The sequence below is a fragment of the Borostomias antarcticus genome (assembly GCF_949987555.1).
Source record: "Borostomias antarcticus genome assembly, chromosome: 14".
In the NCBI taxonomy this organism is placed as follows: Eukaryota; Metazoa; Chordata; class Actinopteri; order Stomiiformes; family Stomiidae; genus Borostomias; species Borostomias antarcticus.
The window spans coordinates 10920375-10945254 of NC_140247.1; the positions used below are offsets into that span (position 1 = coordinate 10920375).

The window sequence follows — 24880 nt, forward strand, 5'->3', positions numbered from 1 at the left end:
ATTCAATTATATGCGTTCAGTGATGTAATTAACTAGTTTGATATTTTTTTAACGAAGCGAAATGCGCATTGGTTTGGGAAGTGACAAGTAACTTACACGGAAGGGGCAGCCATTTTCTTTCAGACAACATTGAATGAGCTCAGAACTGGTTGCTCTTCAATCAGGCTGTCTGGCATTGATTAGTTTGTACAGTGAAGAGCAAATGTATCTTATGCAAACATAACTCTGCATGCTTGAAATGGAGACAAAATCATTTTTGGTATATATTAATCATCCTAAGTGGTCATCACTTGTGTAGGGACCTTTATAGTTTTATGAACAGATGCAGTAACCATGTCATCCCATGATGTATGTCTTCAGCATGTACACTTCATGTAACTACACTAGTTGTTGAATGAAATGTTAAAAGAAAATTCTCAGCTAATGATCATAGATCTAGGATACCAGAGCTCGCATGGTGGTAAAGTTGTGTGAAGGGGGGGGGCTTTAAGAGTGACAGTGGCTGACAGTGATGCCCACCCAGAGTTAATCTTTTTTAATAACAGTGCTGTCTCTATTTGAATGGATTTAATATAACACGAATCCCCCCGTTGCATGTGCAGATTTTTCACAAGACAAAAATGATTGCTTTTATTTAAAGACCATGTTTATTTGCCCAAATATTTAAACTGCAGGGACATAAGAACACCCTCAGCTATAGAAAACATCAAAATATGTCAAATGAGCTGCAGTACAAATTTGTAAAGCTTTTGTTTTCTTAAAGATATTTCTACAAAGAAACAAACATGGGGGAGAGATGTAACAACTAAAACTGACAAATGAAACCAAAAATGTCTCCCCTGTGAGCAATGGACTCACTGGCCTCAAATGAAGCCACTGACGAGGCTTTGCCAAACACTACTCAAACAATAACCACTCAATACAAAAAAGCAATATTTACAAATACCATACAACAGTACCCCCCCCCCCCCAACCCACACAATTTCCATTGGCAACTCAATTCCCCAAATCCCTTTTACCATATCCAGTATACAACCTGCGCCCTTTCCCAAACTCCCTCACCAAATAATAAATAGCCCACTCTGCTGGTTTATTACAGTCGTCAATAATGAAATTCTGAATGGTAAAACTGAAGTCCAATTTAAGATTTGGTCGATGCTAACCCATTCTGGTAGATGGTAATAACTGAGGATCTGTCCAAGACACTCATGAAATAACCTCTGGGTCATTTGTCCGCATGCTGGTAAGAATCGGGACGGCACTGATCAGAAGTATTACTTAGCTTGGATAAGAAAGGCTTAAACAATATCTACATTCATGTTGTTGGTGTGGAAATGGGATGAGTGTCCCCACACAGGCACATGCACGCTACACAATCAAACTCACCACACAATGTTGGCTCCGACACACACACGCACAACTCTCTCTCCCTCTCTCTCACACACTCGCAACTATATCTCTCCCACACTCACACACCTGAAGTTGCCATTTAGCAGAGGAAGAAGGGGGCTGACTTACACCAAGTGCACACTTTTGGGGATAAGTATCTAAAACTCAAATCTTCAGGTTTATAGTCAATTTCATTTGAATCCATGTGAAATGAATTAAAAGAAAACTGAGCATTTCCAAAATCCACCTCATGGTCTCAAATGGAATTTCACAATCTATGACAAAACATTAATCAAATCTGCAATGAATCCTCACACTCACTTTCTCTCTCTCACTCACACACCTGAAGTTGATGTTTTGCAGGGGAAGATGGGGCAGACGTACATTAAGTGCACACTTTTTTGGGATACGCATCTAAAACTAAAATACCGATTCATAGTCAATTTCATTTGAATCCATGTGAAATTAATTCACTGAAAACCAAGCATTTTCTATATCCATCTCATGGCTTCAAATGGAATTTAATATAATCCTATGACATAAAAAATGAATCTGCAATGCATCAAATAAAACATAAAACAGTGGTTAAAGGAAGAATTAAACACCAAGGTACAATTTACAACATACTATAGTACTTGAAACCCTCTCAGAAGTTTCAAATATTCAATCTGGGCAAGAATAACTATTCTCCAATTGTGGACAGCAAAAACTAAAATTGCTCGATTCCACTAACAAACATTCCTTGTTGACATACGTGCTGTTCCAACAGGCCAGTGAATGAACAAATTAAACTGCAAAAGTCACATGAGAACCAACATGAGTGAAACAGAATTGTATTGGACTCGTTCTACAAAGATGTGAAATTTTCCAAAAAGGTAGGACGCATTTCTATGTAAATAAATACAAATGTCAGTTACCTTGAACTTGACACCTGTCAATGACAACTGATAGGCATTTTTTTTTAAATGCACCTGACCTTTAACACGGTGAGCTAATCCTTACTTCTGATTTTCCAGCAACAAAAAGACATTCATAATGGCTTAATTTTTCCTGAAGTTACCACCTCTGTAAGAACCCAACGATATAAATCACATCAAAATTTGAGCACAGAAAGCAGAGGCGCTGAAGAAGAAAGATTAAACAAAACATTCTCAAGAGTGCAATTATTTGGTCACCCACAACCTCCCACCCCAATGTAATCCACCAGATAAATAGGTTCTTTGGCTCTATGAAGCCACTTTACAATGCCCCCACTCCAAAGCGAGGATGTCACGTTATGATCTGTCATCGACGTACATTTTTATGAAATGCTGGGTGAAATTCAAAATCGCAAACCAAAACCAGACAGCTCTGTCAAACATCTGTAGCCATAAAACTTAGGAATCAAGTCAAATGTCCCCAAATGCCCAACATTACCAGGCCAGGTCAACACTCCGAGGGTAGCCTGAACGCAGTGTTGTGAGATGGGTAATGGAGTTGGGAGTAAAGGACATAACGGACTGCGGGCATTACAGAGGAGGGCATTTACCCTCCGAGTACAGATCACCACTAAAGAAGCAGTGAGGGGGGGCTAGTGTGAAATGGACGTGGTGGTGCAGGGGCTCCCTCTGGTGGTGGGAGTAGAGCAGGGTCGGCACAGTGGCAGAGCTCCCTAGACTCTTGGCTCAGCTCAGCGCTGCTCAGTCTCTTATCGGGTCAGAGTCGACCCGCCTCAGTCTGAATCAGAGTCCGATGACTCAGCGGAACCCGACTCACTGCTACTGCTCTCGGACTTGTTCTCCTTATCTTCCGCCTCCTCGTCGTCGTCCTCCTCCTCCTCGTTCTGCGAGAGGAGGCCCACAAAAATACATTAGCCTTGCGTCATCGTTGCAGTTTGAAGATTCATGTCAATATTGGTTATTAGACCTAGAAAATTAAGCATAGTGTGAACACTAACATCATCGTCGTCATCATCTTCCTCACTATCCTCTGCACTGGAGGAATCTGCCTCTGAAGAGGCCTTGTCTTCCTCCTCATCATCGTCGTCGTCATCCTCATCCTCCGACTCCTACGGGGAGATTTCAATGAGTCACCAGTCTGTTGTGGAGCAGAGTCTACCACTGCTGATGGACTGAAACTCACCTCCTTCTTTATCACCTTGGCTGGAACTTTGGCATTAGGGCCTCCTGGTTTTGCTGTGGTCCTTCTTTTCTAAGAGGTCAATAGGAGATTTAGATTAACATTCTGTTTAAAAAACAACAACAACTTAAACCTACAATAGGGGCAAATGCGTCTCAATCTAAGGAATTGAAAGAAAATGAATGACTTACTTGTGAGGTGTATTCCTTGTAAGTGGCTCTCTCTTGAGAAGGAAGACTCTGTGAAACCAAATAAATTAAGAGTTAGACAAGACGAGACGGGTAAAAACAAGCACCGAAGCAGACAGGAAGTGAGATCGTTCAGTGAGCTTTGTCCGATTCTTTTAGCAATCAATGGATGTGTACCGCCAGCCACTGTTCCAGCAAAACTTTGTACTGCCTCTGCTTCTCCTCGGCAATCTTCTTGTAGCGATCCTTCTCCTTCTGGGGCTGCTTCTGCCAGCGTCCCCCAATTTCAGCCATCCGCTCCTTCATGGGGAGGTGGTTGAGCTCACCATTTGACAGCATCTCCTGAGAGAACTTCTGGTAGCCATTTCTGAGGAGATACGAGTGACGAAAAACATGTCGAAGTCATGTATGGTTGACACAAAATGTATTAGACTTTCACGCAAATGGGAAATGTGAACACTGACAAAACAATGTTGGAGGAAATCCGCCCATTATACTTGTATATAATTGCTATAATCAAACTATTATAGCAACGTTTCAACACAAAAAAGTCTTCATCGGGCACTTTTTGTCTGAGACTAAGTCTGTCTAAGACCCTGTAGGGTTGAAACGTTGCTATAGTGAATAAAATATTGGGAGCTATAATCCAGTAAGCGGACATCCCAAGATTCACGTTCTTTTATCCTTCACCTGGCCTGAAATCAGGTTGGATGTGCAGTTACTTGACTGAACACTGACAAAACAGTCACAAGCACGCGCACGCACGCACACACACTCACGATGGGGGTTTCTTGGGTTCGCCCTCAAACTTCATCTTCTTCCCTGAGGCAATTATGGTGGCAGGTGAACGCATGTCACTCAGCTCCCTCTATCGGGTGAGAGAGAGGAGGGTGTGAGTCACTCTTAACTCTCACTGGCCTACACACTGGGTACATACAGCGCTTTTTCGCCCAGTTGTCGCCCCCGCAACTCTGCCTTCCCGTCTTACATCATATCTTTTCTGATCCTCCGCGGCCTTCTTGATCCACACGATCTTTTCCTTCTTCTCCATGGTGTTCCACGTGACTTCCATCGCCTTCTGAGCCTTCGGCCTGTCGCTCTATGGAGAGAATGCAGGCGACCAGAGGCGCTGATTAAGTATGGTGACCTTCAGCGTGTGATGGAGGAGACTGAACCGTGGGGGTTGATGGTACATGAAGCGCATGGCAATGCGCTGGGGTTGTAGTAGCTAGGGATGCACCGATGCATCGGCCGAACATCGGCATCGGCCGATGTTGGCCTTGTTGACTGCCATCGGCAAATAAAATGACATTCACCGATGGTAGTGGCCGATGTTATCTCGCAACAATTATGGCTTTTTTTGTTGCAAAACGTAGCTTACCCAGCTGCAGATTCGGAGAAGATCTGTGACGTAACGCCGCAAACGCACGTGTAGTTTGCTTTCAAATTAAAGTGAAATAAAAATGTCGGCCATGTGGGAATATTTCACCGTCTCAGACAAAGATATGCGCTATGCAACTTGTAAAACTTGTTCAAGTGACATTTCAAGAGGAGATACTACAGCCAAGGATTTTAACACTAACATCTAACTGGCCATTTGAAAAGCAGGCATCATTTCTTTGTTTCCTTGGCACAAAAGGGGGAATAAAACATAATAAAATAAACATCGGCATCGGCCAGATTGTTATTTTAAACATTGGCATCGGCCCAGAATTTTGCAATCCCTAGTAGTAGCCATACCTTGAACCTGGCCAGATAGTCGCCGATGACACTTTGCTGCCAGATGTCCTGCGCCGTCTTGGGCGTCTCCGGGAGACGGCTGCGATCATCCTTCCCCTTCTTCTCAGACTCCGCCTTCAAGACCATCTCGAGGCGCTTATACTTCTCCTGATGGGACAGGACATCCGTCAACCAGGGCCACGTCACAACTAGGGATGCTAATAGTTAATCGACTATCGATTAATTGCCGATAAAAATTGACTCGAGTAAGATTTGTTAATGGGACAGAACTTTTTTGTGTGGAATGAACGTCATCAACGGGATTTGCGTGAAATGTAATCATGATTTTAGTGTTTGACTGCACATGAGGGCGCCACGCCATGTAGTGAAGGCTAATTGGGATGCCGGGAAATTTCAACGGAAGGAAGACAAAAATTGAAGCGAGCAAAGCGCAGTCCGGCGCGGGACCTTCTTATCAATTAATCGACTATCGTTTGTTACAGGTTAAGTTATCGATTAATGAAATTCCTTGAAATTTGCAACCCTAGTCACAACCTCTACCACCGACACAATGCAGTCTCGCTCGGCTTTGATCTTTGCTGCTCTTTTCTGTCGCGTGCTGCGCTGTAGGTAGATCGTTTCCCTCTATAGCTCAGTCTGTCAGCGGCCTCCCTAGCTGAGCTCTGGTCCTCTACGCTGGGCTGTGTTATTGTTACGGCAGAGCGGTGTGTAATTGTTACCGAGCGCTTTACCTTCTTCTTATCGGAGAGATCGTTCCACATGCGCGCCAACAGCCGGGTGAGCTCGCTCTCGGACAGGTCGGCCCGCTCCTGCTGCAGCTTGGGACGTTTCTCCTCGGAGAAGATGAACATGGCCGAGATCGGCCTTTTGGGCTTCTCCGGGTTGGCCTGGGATAGGGCGTTATGACAGTGAGTCTACGACCTCAGGGCGAATGGAGAAAAAGCTACGGCTGACCTAGAGCTCGCAATTTAAAAAGCCCAGCAAATGGGGCTAAAAGTGTGTGCGTGATTAGTAGTAATATAAACACAGAGGGTTTGAGTCTAATGCCGGGCTCACACTACAGGATATTTAAAATCCTAACCAATTTCAAAATCGGGTTACATCACGCACATAAGGAGAATCTTAACAGATATTCTTTTTGCGCATCTCAAACAAGCACAAGATTTGAAAATAACGGCTCAGCACACACTACAGGATCTTATCGTGCCCGAGGGAGCAACGAACCACTTGTCTCGCCGTCTCACTTGTAATGTCGGGACATAATAATCTTAAAGGATTAACATGGTGATTTTCACTTTTTTTGAGTTTGAACGTGCTATTTGCACAATAGGACATTGAAGAAACACAATAAAAACATTAAATATATCCGTTTTGTCGTTTTTGAGAAACTGGAAGCGTAACATTTTCAGTCCAATTTGACTCGGGGTAAAAATACTCCGAATTCGTGACGTTTTTCCCATTGTTGACGTCACCCTAAAGTTTGAAAAACCCTCCTCCACTCCCCTGCACCCGCCTCCAACTGAAACCTGTCTGCGCCGTTTCACCATCTATCGAACACGGTAAGGTAGTTCTGAACCTTTTCTCATCTTGAGAACAATTGAATAGTTGCAGTCTCAATGATGATCACCTCTTATTTTAATATAATTTGTACATTTTAAAGGCCTAATTGTATTTGTGGTTGTCATACAAATTGGGAGGTTTTTACCATGATCGTGTCTGATTAGTAGCCAACCTAGCTAATGTTAGATAAACGAACCATAACGTTAGCTGTAATTGGCAACAGTTTTTAAAAAGCTGTCTGATCCAGCTAGCTATTTGTCTTTATCCAGCATGTTGACGTTAGCTAGCCTAATGTTTGGAATGTCAGCTAGCTGTGTTAATTATCCTAGCATGCTAACGTTAGCTCTCAATGCATTTGCTTTTGGTAACGTTAGCCCTCCAGTGCAATGGCAGAAACACAGCGCACCATACTGTACTCTTCCCTGGCATCAAATCTACTTGCACCAGGTGCAAACTGTGCTGTAAGGTTTCCGAAGCGATAGCCTACCATAACTGTTGTGAGCGTGCTTTGTTGTATAGGCCAATACAATAGGCAAAGTTACGAAGTCAAAGGTGGATATAAGTCAGTTTGTCTCCACAAGAATCTCCCGATTATCTCTCGCTCAAACTTTAGTTCGATATAATTTAGACTTACTGATAAATAGCCTATTGTTGTAATTTATGCTGTTTTGCATATGCAAAATATCGATGCTATTACTAATCGCTTTTATAATTTGTCCCCTTTTCTTGTAGCCAGATCACTACATTTCCAATACTGGGACTCGGGAGGTCCAGGTCCCTTCAGGGCTCTGGAGGTGTGCAGGTCCTGGAGGACAGGTTGCAGCCAATGTCACCTAATGATATTATAAATGTAACACCGCCCTGTTTTATGAGAAAGTAGCCTATGTCTTAATTTAATGTCATGTTGTTCGCGCAACAATTACCTCGGAAAATAAAGACGTAGTCCTACAGTACCCGTGCGGGTTTTTGTCATTTATTTATTCTCACATTTGAACTTGATCAAACACACCTGCTGTGTACTGAATCGTTTGTCCTAAGGTCTTGTATTGCAGCGTTGTGATGCGCATATAGAGGCTATTGTGCTAAAATTATGACTACATTTCAGGGTGGGTGGAGGTGAAGATATTAAGTCAAGTTATTATGTTCCTTTCATAATTTACAACTCTAAATAATTGTAATTCTGCAAAACATTCTGAAAGTTGTGTAAACCTTATCATCACTGTGGCATCTGCTCCACATAATGTTGATCATCCCAGCACCTCGATCCGACCCAACTTCAGGAAGCATTGCGCATTTTGGGATTAAACAGCTCCAGTAGATATATTCTATTAGAACCAGAGGGCATTACAATAACATTCAAAACGAGATCTATTGACTGCATGACCTGTTAGTCTCCAGACTCCGGAGTAGGCTATACCCCTTGACCGCTGCGCTCACGGAGTCGTGGTGCACGGCCCGCTATCTCTCCAAACGCATGTAGTCTCCCACATAATTCGGGGTAGGATAAGTAGGCTACATGTAGGCTACATCCTCTCCCCCTTTCTGTAAAGCGCACATTGTGTTGCCTTTGTATATGAAACAAGCTATAATGATTGAATTGATCTGACTAATAATCAGTTATTGCGGTGGTATTCCACTCAATTCCTTTATATCACCACAACTGACAGATGTTCCCAGAACAGTAACGTTTCAGTGTTCAACTGGCTTTGTTGGACACCTACTAAGATAAATAACGTTAGACTGGTGAACAATGCGGATTTTATGTCGGTTTCACAGCGCAAATGATCTGTCTTCTGGTAAGACCCACAGTTGCAATTATTTGACTAACTAGGTCTATACTGTTCGTAGCTGGCTGAAAGCTAGTCTAATAGCCCAAGCCTCCAAGCTTGCGTGGCCGGCTGCAGGGTGCTTTTCCTCTGTCGCGGGGGAGACGTGTCGTCGTTATACTTTTATCGTACTTTTCCCAAATTGGCCTAATGCAAATTCGAGGATACGGCCTGTTAGGTAGCGTGTATCTTTATAATGTTTGGGGGTTAATATAATATTAAGGACTTTGTAAATGCCCCTGGTTAGCAGCTAGAAAAATGGCTATTGATCTGGCTGTTGCGCGATCTAGCTCTTGTGTTGTTTAGCTCGGAGCGGTGGTAGCTATGGTAACAGGGCACACGCCTGTCAATCATAATGATTCCAGTTGGTCATTTGCTCAGAGAACTGTCAATCAGTTGTTATGAATCACGCTCAGTTTTGAGTGAGTGAACTTTTTGAGTGGCAGATTCAGACCTCTAAAAACATGTTTTAAAAGAATTTGTATGGATGAATTCTGAAATAGTTAAACACATGTGTTTTGTTGTTGCCTAAAGATACCTGGAAAGTGTTATATTGAACCACCATGTTAATCCTTTAAATATCAAACATGTTCGCACCGATGGGTCTGCGAGCCGATCGGGAGGTTTAAGATTGGATCTGTAAACCCCTCACATTACAAGATCATCTGGGCCGATCATCGGCCCCGACCAACGTTCCAGACCAGATTTCTCCTCCGATTGTCGGGAGGGATGAATCGGGGATAAATCGGCCTAAAAATCCTGTAGTCTGAGCCCGGCATAAGACGTGAACAGAACCTTAAATAGGCTCGTTATGGTTGGGCGTTGTGGGGGGCCATAACAGTGCGCGGGACTGGCTGATGCATTGTGGGGCTTACCTTAGCTTTAGAGCCCTTCTTTTTGGAGGCGGGGCTGCTGCCGTTGCCCTTTTTAAAGCCCACCATCTTCTGCTCGCCCAAGACCCGCTGCTGCTCCTCCTCTGATAGGCTCTGTGGAGACGCACGCAGCTTTTGGTACCCACAATCCTCCCCGTTGACTCACACAAGCCGTTACACTCTATGAGTAGGGCTGCACAATTAATCGTGAATTAATCGAAATCGCGATTATGACCTTCGCGATTAACTAATCGCAAAAGGCCGCAATTAATGCGATTCATAATTTTGCTTTGAATTGAGTGGGCTAGGACTACACGGACGAATCACAGGCGCTTATGCTGTCTGACCGATCACATGCGTTCCCGCTGAGTGGTTACGAAAAAGATGATGTCGCTCAAGCCCAGCAGGTCATATGCAAACTGTGCAGAGCTAAAGCTATTACTTTGAAATATTAATCGCAATTATTAATCGCAATTACCATTTTGAAGCAAATAATTGCAATTATTATCTTTTGTCATAATCGTGCAGCCTTATCTACTAAGTTTGACATGCTCACAAAAACACCGAAAAATCTGAAAGGAAACGACCAAGACTTACACAAAGAAATCGGTTCATCTCAACTTCGTATTCTTTCTTTCTCTGAAAAAAATACAGAGAAGATAGATATTTTGGAAACATGAATACTTGATAAAGCCGAGTTGAGACGAGGTATTTGGGACTACTTTGTTTTCCCCAGACGGTCACATTTGACACCGACCTGCTCACAGCGCTTTTGATATGCGTCCTTCTCGGCGAAATCCAGCAGCTTCCACTGTTGGCTGCACATGACCATGCGCTCGGTGCTGGGCACGTCCTTCATGCTGGACATCAGCTCTGCGCAGAACATGGAGTAACCATTCCTGAAACACACGTGCAAAACAAACACGCAACACGGTCACCTATCTGCTCACGGCCCTCAGATAAGACCTGACAGGGTCCGTAAAAGGAATAGAGATGGGTTGTTGTTGTTGTCGTTGTGGTTCTGGAGATTCTACTCACGGCGGTGGCTTGTCCGGCCTGCCGTCAGACTTGTCTTTCAGTTGTCTCTCGGCCTTCGTCAGGGTGGACTTGACGATGTTCTCCTGGGTCATGTTGAGCTCAGGGTGCTGCTCGATGTACTGGCGCATTACCTCCTGACCAACAGAACCGGGGATCGCACAAGAAAAAAAGTTCACGTGTTTACTCTTTGGAATGGCCCAGGTTTACGGTCCCGTGATCTCACTTCAGTATTACTGCCCATGTTCAAAAAACAAAAAGGAAAAGATCTCTCACCTCGTACTCTTTCTGCAGCTCCAGAGACTTGGCAATCCACTTGAGTCTCTTTTTGTCTGACAGCTGTGTCCACTGTTTTCCAAGACTGTCTTTAATGTTTTTGGTGGTTGCCTTCCATAAAAATTGACGTATTTCAGTCATACATATATGGACAAAGCTACATCAACACAGACAAAAAGCAGTGGGTGTGTGAGCTCACTTTGTAAGTGCTGGATAAGACGGACGTACAAAGCCTGTCACTCACGTCTGGGTGTGTTTTGAGGAGCGCTTTCTTCTCGTGGTTGTACCACAGCTGCTGAGGTGTCCTGGGCTTCTCTGGCACATTCGAACCCTTCTTCTTTAAGCTCTCCACCAGGTCTGGGTGATCCTCCCTGATACCCACACAGCCAAATTAAGACACGGCAGGTAGATAGGACACAACCACAAATCTACTTCGCACACCTGAGTATAATCCAATAATAACAACAACACCACCTCAAGGGTTTTTACTATAAGATGGACGTCCCACAATTCAGTCTGCTTTACCTGAACTTCAGCATGCTGTGCCCAAACGTGACTTTGTCTCGCATGAAGTCTTCCAAATATTTTTTCTGTAGTAACAAAAAACGGGGGACAGAGCAGAGCCAAACATGAGAACATGTAAATAATGAACAATTACAGTAGGACTCCACTTAACCGAACCCAACGGGACCGAAGGTCGTTCGTATCTCTGAAATGTCCGGATGACTGAAACTTATGGTAAAATGCACCAAATTCAATAAGTGGTATACTTGTTCCATATAGAATCATAATAGACCGATAAATAACCTTAATTACTTGTGAAAATGCATCAAAATTGCAATCAAATAGCCAACTAAACTCATACAGCCTAGCCTATAATAGACCTACAGTATAGCCTATAATAAAATAACCGAATTTCCAATTGAGTGCGTGCTTTGATCAAATACAGTACTTTATTCTCAAATGAGGCGTACGCTGCATCGATGAGTACTGTATTCGTAGAACAAAATGGTATAGCCTAAAAACAACCCAACATTAGAACAATTAGAGCAAATTATAATCAATAAATAAATAAATGAAATGACAGACAAGTTGTCGTGTCTTAGGCTATTGTAGCCTAAAAGAAAGTCTCTAAAACAACCGATGTAGGCTAACGTGGCCTAGGCTGTAGGCTATTATTTAACAAATACAGTAGGTCTAGTAGGCTAATCTACATGCTCACAACACGTCTGTGTTCCTGAAGTCCATTAACTGGGAACGAAAAATGACTCGTTGCTCCTCTGCTTCAGGTCGCTGACGCGCTTTCTGGCTACAAAGGAATGCCGCTCTCGCGCAGCAGACTCGTTTGCGTTTTGCGCTCGACAGAGCAAAGAAATGAAACGTGACAGTAGGCTACAGCAACATGTAGGTCTACATACAGTTCTGTTTTTATTCACAGTAGGATACAGTACTGTAATGAAAATCCCACCAGTAACCAGATAGCAGGCTAAAAAAAATAAAAATAATTTTAAGCCTGTCCGGTAGACCGGGAGGTTCGGATCTCTGAAGTTCGGATGAGTGGGGTCCTACTGTACTTCCTTTTGGCTATATCCTTTAGGGAAGGGCGGAAAAATTTATTTAGTTACAAATCGCGATTCTTGTGTGTGAAGATTTTTAAATCGCCATGCTGCCTCAAAAGTTATTATTTTATTATTATTTTAGTCCAAGTGGAAAAAAGTTTTCCACAAAATAATTTTATGATTTCCTTCCGGCTAGAGTGGAACTCTTCACAAAGTTCACGTAGTAGCTAGTTAGGTTAGGTGACTGTCATCTTAAAAAAACACATTAGTGCAGTTTGTATGCAGCTTAAAGGAATAGTAAAGGGAAAATGCATGTTTAGCCCTGTTTTAAGGTTACTTATGATCATATACAATGGTTCAGATCAAAACGTTGACAAAACTAGCACTTTTGAGTAAGTCTGATAATTGCTCTACCACCGTTTTGGTCATACAATGGATGGGGGGCATCTTTAAAAATCTTTCAAAAACATGTTAAACTCTTGATTTCAAAGACAAGAAACTCACCGAGGTGTTAGTTGGCGTTCTGATATATAATTCGCCATAAAGTAAGATTCTAGTTAATCTGGAATCTTTTTAAAATATTTAGCATAGAACTATTTAGTCGCAGCACAAATGTGTGTAAACTTCCGCAAACTAGGTAGCCTAGCAACATAAACAATAACAATAGCTACCATAAGTAGTTCCGCTTCCTGAATCCCCTCTGCGGATTGATCTACACATCTACAACGGTCGCGTCAATACAAGTCAATGGATTTCATAAAATGATCAATAAAACCCTACAGCATTCATACTTTGTGGAGAATTTGATGTCAGAACACCAACGGACACCAATTACCCCCTCGGTGAGCTTCTTGTCTTTGAAATCGAGAGTTTAACATGTTTTTGAAAGATTTTTCAAGGTGCACATCCATTGTATGACCAAAACGGTGGTAGAACAATTATCAGACTTTCTCAAAAGTGCTAGTTTTGTCAACATTTTGATCTGAACCATTGTACATGATCATAAGTAACCTTAAAACAGGGCTAAACATGCATTTTCCCTTTACTACTCCTTTAAGGGGCTATATGTTCAACAATAATAATATGGAGCATTTTTATTTATGTTCTCCATTTGCTGGCTGCCCAGTGAGTCAATGTTGAGTTCATTTTAGGAATTAGGCACGAAATAAAATTTGGAAGATAGAAATAATATTCTACATTAAGTTAATGTTCAGAACTTGTTTATGTTAAGCTGAATTTGGAAAGCTTTAAGTGAATTTGACTGTTGTATTTGAAGGTATGATTCAAACTGTTTTCCATGGTCCAGTGTTTAAAAAATAATAATTCGCAATAAATCCTAATATCAAATTGCAATACTTACAGAATCGCAATACCAACAAAAATTGCAATATATATCAAATCGGCACTTAAGTATCGGGATAGTATTGAACCGGGGGGTCCCTGCCAATTCACTTCCCTAATGTCCCTCCTCCCCTTTATAATAATTTCTCAATCCCCTTTTGCTCTCCCTGAACTCTCCCTCTGCAACCTACCTTCTTTTTTTCTGGAAGCTCCTTGTACTTCTTGGAGAGAATCTTGGTGAGGTCCAGGTTGCTCATCTCAGGGTGCAGCTTGGCGTACTTGGCTCTCTTTTCCATGAAGAAGCGGAAGTATGGTGTCAGGGGCTTTTTAGGAAAATCTGGATGCTTCTGTTGACGGCAAAAAGGGAGAGACGGATATCAACAGTCGATGGCAAAAAAAAAAAAAAAAAAAAGAGACAGACAATAGCAAATCATCTGTTCCCTCAGTTATATAGGTCAGGGCCTTGTTTAGCATTTTGTTTGTCATTGAAATGATTGAGGTCCAACCTACCTTCAGCTTCTTGCCTTTGTAGGGATTCTTGATGAAGTCTTGGGCGTCTAAAATGATCTCCGTTAATGTGCGGAACTTACGGACCTGTAGCAAAGTCAAAACAACCAGATGCTTTCCCAAGAGACCACTGATATGCGTGTGTGTGTATATATATATATAATAAATTATAAACATACCAAAAATACAACTATGAATGAAAACACCCTAACCATGAAATTGGATTCCTTTCCTGTAATATCTTTTGTTTTCGATGAGCTATGTCAAAATTTTGATTCAGCTGTGGGGCAGAGCAAGATCCCAGGCCGCAGTGTGTGGTGATGTTCTTAGAAGCGCGTGGTGATGTTCTAAACAGTGTGTGGTGATGTTCTTAGCAGTGTGTGGTGATGTTCCTAGCATTGTGTGGTGATGTTCTTAGCAGCGTGTGGTGATGTTCTTAGCAGTGTGTGGTGATGTTCTTAGCAGTGTGTGGTGATGTTCTTAGCAGTGTGTGGTGATGTTCTTAGCAGTGTGTGGTGATGTTCTTAGAAGCATGTGGTGATGTTCTTAGAAGCATGTGGTGATGTTCTTAACAGTGTGTGGTGATGTTCTTAACAGTGTGTGGTGATGTTCTTAGCAGTGTGTGGTGATGTTCTTAGCAGCGTGTGGTGATGTTCTTAGCAGTGTGTGTTGATGTTCTTAGAAGCATGTGGTGATGTTCTTAACAGTGTGTGGTGATGTTCTTAGCAGTGTGTGGTGATGTTCTTAGCAGTGTGTGTTGATGTTCTTAGAAGCATGTGGTGATGTTCTTAACAGTGTGTGGTGATGTTCTTAACAGTGTGTGGTGATGTTCTTAACAGTGTGTGGTGATGTTCTTAACAGTGTGTGGTGATGTTCTTAGAAGTGTGTGGTGATGTTCTTAACAGTGTGTGGTGATGTTCTTAACAGTGTGTGGTGATGTTCTTAGAAGTGTGTGGTGATGTTCTTAGCAGTGAGTGGTGATGTTCTTAACAGTGTGTGGTGATGTTCTTAGCAGTGAGTGGTATCAGGGGTCTTCTTAGCAGTGAATCCATGAAATCATCCCATCTCAAATGGAATCTTACAACCAAACACACCGTGCTGAAAGACAAGCCTGTCCCCAAAAAAATATTTGCTGAGGTGGTACATGGTGTAAAACGTTTGAGAACCACAGATCTAGGCTAACAAAAACCTGACACCACCAAAATATTACACTGCTGGTGTCTCATCAGCTGTCTCATCTCATTATCTCGTAGCGTGTACAAATAAAGGAATGTGAAGGGAACATGTCCTACCACTTTGGAGACCTCCAGCCACTTCTGTTTACACATCTCTGCCGTGTAGGAGTTGAAGGCCACCTTCTCCCAGTCTAGATGTGACTCGGAGGTCTTGTATTTAGTCTGGTCCTTCTGTGGAAGGTTCACTTTCATGACCTCCAGCAGTTTAAGCATGTCCTCCTGCGGCCACACTATAGGCAGACAAAGAAAGACAAGACTTTTTATTAGACCCGACCCTCACTACATACACTTATCTGGGGCACAGCTGATATGATTACACACAAAGACATATTACTGAATGGGCCTACCGGGCCCAGGCCCAAGAGCTCAGGGGGCCCTTTGCATTTCTTGTTGTATAGTCAACAGGTTTAGTCATTCATTCAATAACAGAGCCTCAAAAATCCTGCTGAAAAACTGAAGCAATAGCCTAAACATTCACTTTGAAGACGTCACAAGAATGAAACCATCATGGTACCTGTAGTTTTTGAGTGAGTGTTTATAGTACTTTAGAGGGGCTGAATACTCCATGCAATAAGGGCCCTTAAACTCTTTTGGGGAGAAATACAAAAAATTAAGAGTTGAGGTTCCTCTCAAATCATCTGCAAATTTGGTGCCTTCTCATTGGGCAAATTCAAAAAATTTGATAAATGAAACGGGCCTTTACGTGTCTGGGCCCAGGGGCCCATCATTTCATAATCCATTTATGATTACACACATTAACTTAACATCAATTCATTGGGGAAGCCGTGTATGACCGTCATTAGTAATGAATAAGACTATCCCCTGAATACTGCATGGAAAGACAAGCCCAGAATGTACATAATATATGACCTCACCTTGGTCTTTAGACGATGTGTCCATTTCTCCATTCATCTGTAATGCTTATCTGAAACTATAAAGAAATAGAAGTACTGTGATTGTCCTCATTGTACTGCATGTTGTGGTGATGATTTGGGCTACACAATAACAACAAAATTGGCATCCGTGGTAGCTTTAATGTAAATCACATTTTGACAGACGCGAACATAAATCCGGTATAACCTATGGACGTCAAATCAGACATGCATGCCATAAAATTTTACAATACAATATAAAGTTATAGACACCAAAACAAATATATTTTAGTTGTTTTATTTATTTTAATTTTGATTTCTTTTTCTAAATATCATTATTTAATCCGGGATATTTGCGTTAAAAAAAAAACTCAACAGCCCATAGAATTAAAATCCACTTCGACATAATGCTTGATGTAAGTTACACCGCCCCTAAACGTTTACGCTACATCGTAAGGCATAGGCTATTGCTAGTGACGGCTACAAATCTCAAATAACAGTGCAGAGGGCTTCAACTGGGAGTGGAAATGGCTTCGTCTACCTATTTGTTCGCTAGAATCTGGCGCATTCAACGACAACGTATTTCTCCGGTCGCAACAGTGACGACCATTTCGTTTCTCGTGCGGTCCGTAATGGAGTATTTTCCTCGGAGTGGAGGTGGGGAGGTCCCACGGAAGGAGGAAGCGAGGGTTCAGAGACGCAGGCAGCTGTAGGCAACCAGCTGACCATGGACGGGGATCTGCTTTCGGTCTCCGACGAGGGGGAATGGTGGCCAGGGAACATTACAGCCAAATGCACCACTCGACAATGCCTCATACCAACAGGGCGCTGGACGGCGGATAGCTCCGCCATGAATCTCTAATCTCGCCTGGCTCTTTTTCAAATGCTAGACGGAGAAAACATTTGTTTTTCAATTGCTACATTGATCGGCACTAACCGTACAGACCATATGATATTTGATGATTCCGTTTAGTTCGTGACAAATCATTGCACCAAAACTCGGAGGGCATTCTTTGGTGAGGCGTAGCCGCTTTCGAATCCGAGATGGCGACATGTTGGCTACCAGCACCTCGGTTCTATTTCTCCCTGCCCTGGTGCGCAACGCTTGGATTTAACTAGAGATCAGTAGAGATGATCTAGAGATATAATTTAGTTGGAAGTAACGTTCCTGCAATTTAAATAGTCTCAAACAACAGTTTCTAGATGTTAGGATATTCATGACTTTGATACAAAATAAATGTTCCGGAGCCTTCTATACCAATATGCCCAAGGCGCTTCTACTACACGTTCGGCCACAGCACCTTTTTGTAACCTAGCTCAGTAAAAAGAAGTGGCTAGTAGTGGCTATTGTATTCAAATGTACCTGTGTATAGTTCATAATAGTTTGGGAGTTATATTGTCGCTACTTGGCATCAAATCGCTGCAGAAGAGGGATTGTTCTGGCCTGGGAAGTGTGAGCGCGGACTTGACTAGCCTCAGCCATCTTAACCCCGGTCCCCGCGTGAGGGCAACCCTTCTTTTGTCGTCAAAACGGAGATAATTTTCTTTACAACTAGAGCTATCAAGCTAGATACACTTTTTTTTTTTACTCACCAAGATAGAAGACCTGTTTACTTTTGTTATCGTCAAGAGGCACTGAACACGGTAGTCTTATGTTCAGCGAAGGAGGCTTAGCTAAGGGTAGCTAGCGAGGCGGCCAGGGTCGTCGACAGGGGGGTGAGCGCAGGAGAAATTGAGAAAACTGAAAATAATGTCTAGCCTTAATCGCTATTATCACCACAGCACGTCAAAACATTAGTTAGAAATCATTCATCGTTCGCAGTGTTTCGTCCCGATGCTACTTTAACTCAATTTCTCAGCAGTTGTTTGGAAAAAATGCTACATCCGAGACGGCGAGCCGTTCACTGGTACGACGACGGTTCCAGAGCCGCCATGCTAGGCATAGTGCGAGTCTGCTAGGCTACCTACCGTGACAAGGTCCTTTGGCGCACTGTGTGCTTACCGAGAAATGGGCTTAAAAAGTAAGCCAATGTGCGCAAACTGTTCCAAGACCATAAGCAGAACAGAAGGCGGGTTTATGCAGGTTGGCGTTGACGGTTCTAGCACAGTCAGGCGAGAGAGATGGGGCGAGTCCATACGGTGAGATATTAAACTGAGGTCCCTGATTGCTGACCAGAGAGGCGGCTGGCTGTTCCGACAACAGCCGCATGGAGGTCTCGGCGCGGAAATAGCTGCCGCTTCTTCTCGTGGATATAGCAAAACAACGTAAGCTATACAGGCATGTTAAAACTAAACAGATATGGAATGATAATAGTAAAAATAAGGCACTTGAAGAAATTAATCACGAGCGCATATACCTCCTTATTCTTACCGTAGCAGAGGACAAGAATTTCGGGTATGGCGACCTCGGAATCGGTTCTAGTCTCCAGCAGTCGGCTCACGACACTAGCTAGCACGAGGCGATTGTAAATACCGTTGAAATTTGAAATTAAAACACCTTGCAACGTAATTCTGAATGTCGCTTGTTAATTATTTGGGTATGTTTATCGGGCTGTTTAATTGTGGAAGAGGCGGCTGGGTGCCTTACCTGTTTCAGCGTGAGTCGATCTCGTTGTGGAATAAGGGGTGGGTTGATTGTTGGCCAGCACTGCGCTGTCGGTCCAGGGCACAGCCGCTCCAGTCCCCGCAGAGATGGAACTTCCCCCCGCCTCCATCTCACTTGCTTTCTCCCTCCACTCAACGCGCAGCTCTCTCGATCCAACCATTTCTCTAACCAGAGACATCCGCATTTTCGATCTCTCCCCCGCTGCCGTACACACACGATCCGAGCGGTGCAGACCAACGCTAGCTAGATATTTTTTCCACATTCAGATAGTGGAACCGGTGGCGCAAGGCACCAACCGAGCGACCGCAAACCCCTTTATCCCACAGATATCTCCCTACTTCGGGAAAGTGAATCCCTGATAACAAGCTATGGAACTTTTTAGGTAGCGAAAATCATCGAAGTGAAATGATTAAAATCTACGAACAGTGACAAACAGTTGATTGTTTTATTCTCATAACGCTTTGATTTGAATTTTTAATACTCAAACTCAAGAGTTTAATTCCATTTATGTAGCATACTTTCCAGAGAAGTACTCCCTTTAGCAAAGTCTACGCGGCTGTTTGACAGCTTCATTTTGCCCTTCATGTAATTTCTTTCAACTCCACCTTGTCTGTCTGTGGGCGTAACCCGACCATCCAATCCAGTCAGCCAGATTCATTGAAAACAAATGACTTTCCAATGAGCGCACAGACACGTTATACAGCCGTGGAGTGGCAGCTTTCTCCTTGGCTGCCCCAGTGGTCCAGCAATGTCAAGCCACCTCCCCTCCTCTCACTACCGTGAATAAAGTGATGAACTGATGCTCCAAGTCACATTTGAAAGGTCTTTAATTCAGAAGGTGAACATCAACACAGCAGTTGTACAGTCATCCAAGCACACAATCACAGCCTACAATACGATTAGAATGAGCCACCCAGGACTGCCTTTTATGCAATTGTATTGTCCCTCATTCACGATGCAATGGTAGAATAAAATTATAATTATTTTGATTGAAATTATTTATTTACACTGATTATTATGTGGATACTACATTCACACAATATTACACTCTCACACTGCTACTGACCCCACCCACTTTTGTAATTCTGAGAGCATACGTCGGTCCTGAGGTAAATAGAGATATTGCATGAATACAAATGGACACAGAAATATTTGTATATCTGTATTTACACAGTCTATAAAAGTATGGCTATCCAATCAAACAACATCAAGGGTACAAACAAAATGACCAAATGCATAGCAGGTGTGATTATTACAATAAAGCCTAAACCAAATGACTAACAAAGAATGACTTAACTATGGTATAAAATTGCTGCAATAGGCAAATGACAGTCCCATGACACACTGGCTGTGGCAATGAAAATATAATCTATGTTTCTATGTTTCAAGAGTTGGAGCTAATTTTATAGCATACCATTGATGAGATTGGACCTTTAAGGCACTAGACTAAATAAATAGCTATAATTTAAGAAAAAGTTTAAATTCTTTCCTGAGATATTTAGATTGGCGCAACAACATACCCAATATTAATAAGGTTAAAGAGCAGTTTGATAAAATACATATCTATGAATACTTTGGAATGCAAAGTGCATACTCATCTGTTCTAAGAAACAATTGAAAAGCATTATATGAGCTCACTGGAACCTTAGTTAAGAGTTGAGGAGTTGAAGGTGATAACCAGGTTTTCATGCCAATGCGGGCTCTGGCTCCTCCTCAAACTTCACCTTGGCATCATCAGCATCCAGCTGCAACAGACCACACAATCACAACTGATTACTAAAATAACATACAATGACAAACATGGTACCAGGCCCTTCCAATAAACATGTGACTTATGTATTCACAACTTCCCCATTTAACTATGCTCACTGCCCTTTCTACAAGAAGCCTGTTTTCAGACACCACTATAGGATTCCATTCACCAAACTAAGAATCTAACTCCCGAGATACAGGTCTTTAAATACATAATACAGGTACGTGAGTTGTTGAGAGTAGCTCAATGCTAACGGTACTTACACATTTCATTTCGATGGCTGAGAAGACTCTGCCAGTCATGAACATGCGCAGAGGGATAGTGAGGATGATGATGAAGGGTAGAGCCAGCGAGAAGGGGCTGATCTTCACTGCCCACAGCACCCCCAGGCACACAAACTGGATCAGAGTGAACATGTGCATCCGCAAGGTCTTCACCTGAGGTGTGGAGGAGAATGCGTGATGGATTACTGTATGAATACTAGTACATATGCTGTCATTGCACCTATTGTATTTTTAGTACTCTTGCACTTTGCCTTTAGCACTTGATCATGCTCTTAGTCACTTTTTTGGAAAGGAGATACATTTGTGAGTTCTGGTGAATAGTAGTACACTGACTTCCGACTGTACGTTAAAGAGAATATTGGGTTTGGGGGCGGACGCAGCATACCCTGCTAGCATAGGCGTCCGCGGGATGGTATTTCTTGGGCACGAACAGCAGAAGGAATCGTTCCCACATCTGAATCCCACTGAGCGAGGTGACCCCCATATAGAGGAAGATTCCAAACAGGGCAGTCATGGGAATCATCTTCAGGATGGGCTCCATGAGAATAGACACCCCTGGGAAAACCAGCAGCAACAAAAATCATTTCCACTGCACGCAATACATTAGGCCTACTGCTCGAAAGAGTAAAGACATGAGAATGGTAATGTTGTGGGCTGAAATCCAAAACTGATTTTTGGTAACACTTTACAATAAGGGTACATTAATAAGCATTAGTATTAGCATTATTAAGCATTAAGTAACAGTTAACTAATGTCTCTATTAACCATTTAATATTTTATGTTAACTAAGGTTAACTCACCTAACCCTAACCCTAACCTTAACTTAGGTATTAATTAACATTAGTAACCTAACCTAACCCTAAATAAGCATTACAGTTAACAGTTAACTAACGTTTTTTGTGACCCTTATTGTAAAGTGTGACCTGTTTTCTTTGTTCCAGCAGCGATGGCATGTCAGTAGATAGCAACACTCACCAACCAAAGCAGCCACAAGCAAGCCACTGATTCTCTGTTCCAGCACCTTCTCAACCTCAGGCTTTGCGCCCGTGGTCATGACGGTCAGGGCGTTAGCGTGACTGACGGACCGCACGGTGGCGGCGCTCAGCCACGGCACTCCGAACACAGAAGCAATGCCTCCCATGATCACCAGGATGAGCAGGTCGGCATGGAAACCAGAGCCCTTCATCATCTTCCTCTCTGGCTTGCTCACAATCAGCCTGTAACCCAACAGCGAGGGATGTCCGTCATGGGTGTTAATGTAATTTCAAGTCATCACCCATGTGTTCACTCCAAAAATAGTTTTTCTGTTTTCCTACTTGACTGTTGTTCTAACTTTGTAGTTCGTTCTCATAGATCAGTCTGTTAAAACTACAAATTCTTCCTGTGTGACATCACTTCCCTGTCCTCTTCATCCTGAAACTATGTCACTTCCTTTTTCACGTTATAAACTATCTACCTCGTCCTCAAGTGAACCACTCAAGCCCGGATTCACTTCCTGTGGTCGAGTCCGGATTGCAATTCGTAACATAGAATAAACTATTGTCTTTGTTTTAAACCAGCTTGACCGACCCTCAGCGTGTTCTTTGAAATCTAAACTAAACCAAGTAAGATTTTTAATTTACATGGGTCTGAGTTTAAACGAATGAGAGGGAGGTTAAAGGGTCGCGGGCTAAATAGTGATATCACTCACGTGGTGATCTGGGACTCGAGGAAGATCAGGATGAAGACCAGCAGGGCTGGAACACAGCAGGCAAACATCATCCAAATGGGGAAGTCCTTCTTCTCTCCAAGTGGGTTGATAACCCAGCCTCTTTTTTCAGGGTTGGACACCAAAAGACCCTTTGGAACCACTAGTTTCTGACAGAGGAATAGGATGATGTATTTGAACAACACCTACATAACATTTGTATACATCACAGATGTATAATATCAAACTATTTAATCTCTCTATGCAGTATATATCATCTTTTTATTTTAAACATTAAGACCCTAAAATGTAAGCATTTTAAACAAAGACCCTAGTTGGCACAAGATGAAACAAGTGCACAGTGAACCTGGTCCCCCACCCATGATGCATTTCGTCAGTAGGTACAGTTGTTGAATGTGTAAGTTGAGTGGGCTTTTCTAGTTTAGATTTATCTATAGGGTTGGTATATAGGCCCATCATATATTTTGTTTCGTCAAAAATGTAAGTATTTATTCAAAGTAAGTAATGAATTAAAAAATCAGTGATTAAAACAGTTAAAATTAAAAAGAACCTCAGGCGACTTAACATTACAGAACAAAACATACATAATGAAAATGGAAAGAATGGCCATGCAATAAGATGGTTTGAAAATGTCATAGTTTCAGTTGATCTATGCCTCCCTCTGCTGTCTATGTAGTGTTACTGCAGCCATAGAGATATGTATGCAGCTCAGTGTTGCATTCTACAGGGTGAACGTAAGAACAAACACAAAAAGAGGTACTAAACACCTCAAGCTCTGAACTAAGTAGACAGTAGAATAGACTATACTTCTACTGAGACACCAAGCATATTCTTTTATGTGCAAAGCAAAATGTACTTGGCAATGTGGCGAGTGCCTCCCGGTATTAGGCTCTGGTACATGTGTGCCGGACGCAAGCACATACGCACACACACGTGCATGCATGCAGGCAGGCACTAACGTACAGGGAGCAATCTAAAGCCCCGCCCACCCAGCCCGCCAGGTGGGGGTCAACAAGCGTACTTACTTGAGAGTAGGTGTCCTCAATAGCGATGTCCACACCGATCATACAGAAAATGGCAATGGGAACGCCAAAATCTCCAATCAAACTCCGGATCTGGGGAGTTGTCGAGCATAGGATCACACACATGAAGGCGGAGGTACCTACACTTGTAATATCTATTAGTTGAAAACAAAAACAATGCTTCTACAAGACAAAGACTTGTCACTATTGTTGAAAACGGGTCTTACTGCGTCGGGAAGGTAGTGGCCTTGTTTAAACATACGGAGGAGGTATGCGATGGTGAAACAGCCGATCATCATACACATAGAGAGAAGGGCAGTGTTGGGGAAAGGAGTCTGTGGCAACACTGGCGCCGTTGCGTTGACATCGGAAATAACTGGAACAGTCTGGATCACTGGGAAGAAGATATCCTCGGACTTGTTCAGCAACTGGTAGTTGAGAATCAGAGGGTGTACTTTGAAGATCTGAGTTAGTGGAGAAAAGAGGGAGAAAGAGAAGAGTTTTCCATCACAAAACAATTTCATAGAAAATCCAAGTGCCTGTGGGGGGATCAACAGTGTGAAATAGAACAGCTGTTGGTCGGGTGAGTTGGAGTAGGCTAGTGTGACGTGAATAATCACGTGTACCTTGATGAGTTTATTGAAGGTCTCGTAGATGAAGATGAGGGAGATGAGGATGGAGAAGATCTCTTGGGTGAAGCGCGAGATGTAACGGACCAGGAAGCTGCCCTCCACAGCCACGACGATCACCACGATGATCACCAGCCACATACCCACCCAGATGCGCCCCACGATGTACTCGATGCCCTGGGTCTTGCAGAACTATAGCGGGTGTTGGAAACACAATTGCTTGATGTAAACCAAACGATCAAATGGAGAAGATGCCATAAATTGTTTTCTTTATTTTTCATGGAACGATGAAGATACTGTCATGATGAAGAGCGAGGACCTAAAGCTACGCGTGAACTAAGCGAGGACACTCACTGCATAG

At 42.8% G+C, this 24880-nt stretch overlaps 2 protein-coding genes across 2 annotated transcripts in view; both read right to left on the reverse strand.

The window, feature by feature from the left end:
• Positions 1-2604: 2604 nt before the first annotated feature.
• On the reverse strand, positions 2605-19148 carry ubtf (upstream binding transcription factor). Its single transcript, XM_084448723.1, has 21 exons — positions 19106-19148; positions 16522-16577; positions 15704-15876; positions 14415-14498; positions 14096-14251; positions 11530-11594; positions 11249-11375; positions 11005-11115; positions 10732-10865; positions 10451-10592; positions 10291-10332; positions 9697-9807; positions 6167-6322; positions 5436-5582; positions 4684-4794; positions 4475-4563; positions 3873-4062; positions 3699-3746; positions 3511-3579; positions 3326-3436; positions 2605-3211 (listed from the first exon to the last, which is right to left on the reverse strand). Exons 2-21 carry the CDS (start codon positions 16556-16558, stop codon positions 3101-3103), a joined length of 2214 nt encoding a protein of 737 aa, XP_084304849.1. The 5' UTR covers positions 16559-16577; positions 19106-19148; the 3' UTR covers positions 2605-3100.
• Positions 19149-19954: 806 nt separating this feature from the next.
• The window catches only part of slc4a1a (solute carrier family 4 member 1a (Diego blood group)), an 11177-nt gene continuing 6251 nt past the window's right edge, over positions 19955-24880 (reverse strand). The window contains exons 13-21 of the mRNA XM_084448718.1: positions 24874-24880; positions 24517-24711; positions 24118-24354; positions 23894-23983; positions 22851-23017; positions 22136-22377; positions 21546-21715; positions 21140-21313; positions 19955-20868 (exon numbers count right to left, since the gene is read on the reverse strand). The exon at positions 24874-24880 is cut by the window's right edge and continues 142 nt beyond it. Of these exons, the coding sequence (XP_084304844.1) occupies positions 20809-20868; positions 21140-21313; positions 21546-21715; positions 22136-22377; positions 22851-23017; positions 23894-23983; positions 24118-24354; positions 24517-24711; positions 24874-24880 (1342 nt within the window). The 3' untranslated portion in view covers positions 19955-20808. The remainder of the gene's footprint in view (positions 20869-21139; positions 21314-21545; positions 21716-22135; positions 22378-22850; positions 23018-23893; positions 23984-24117; positions 24355-24516; positions 24712-24873) is intronic.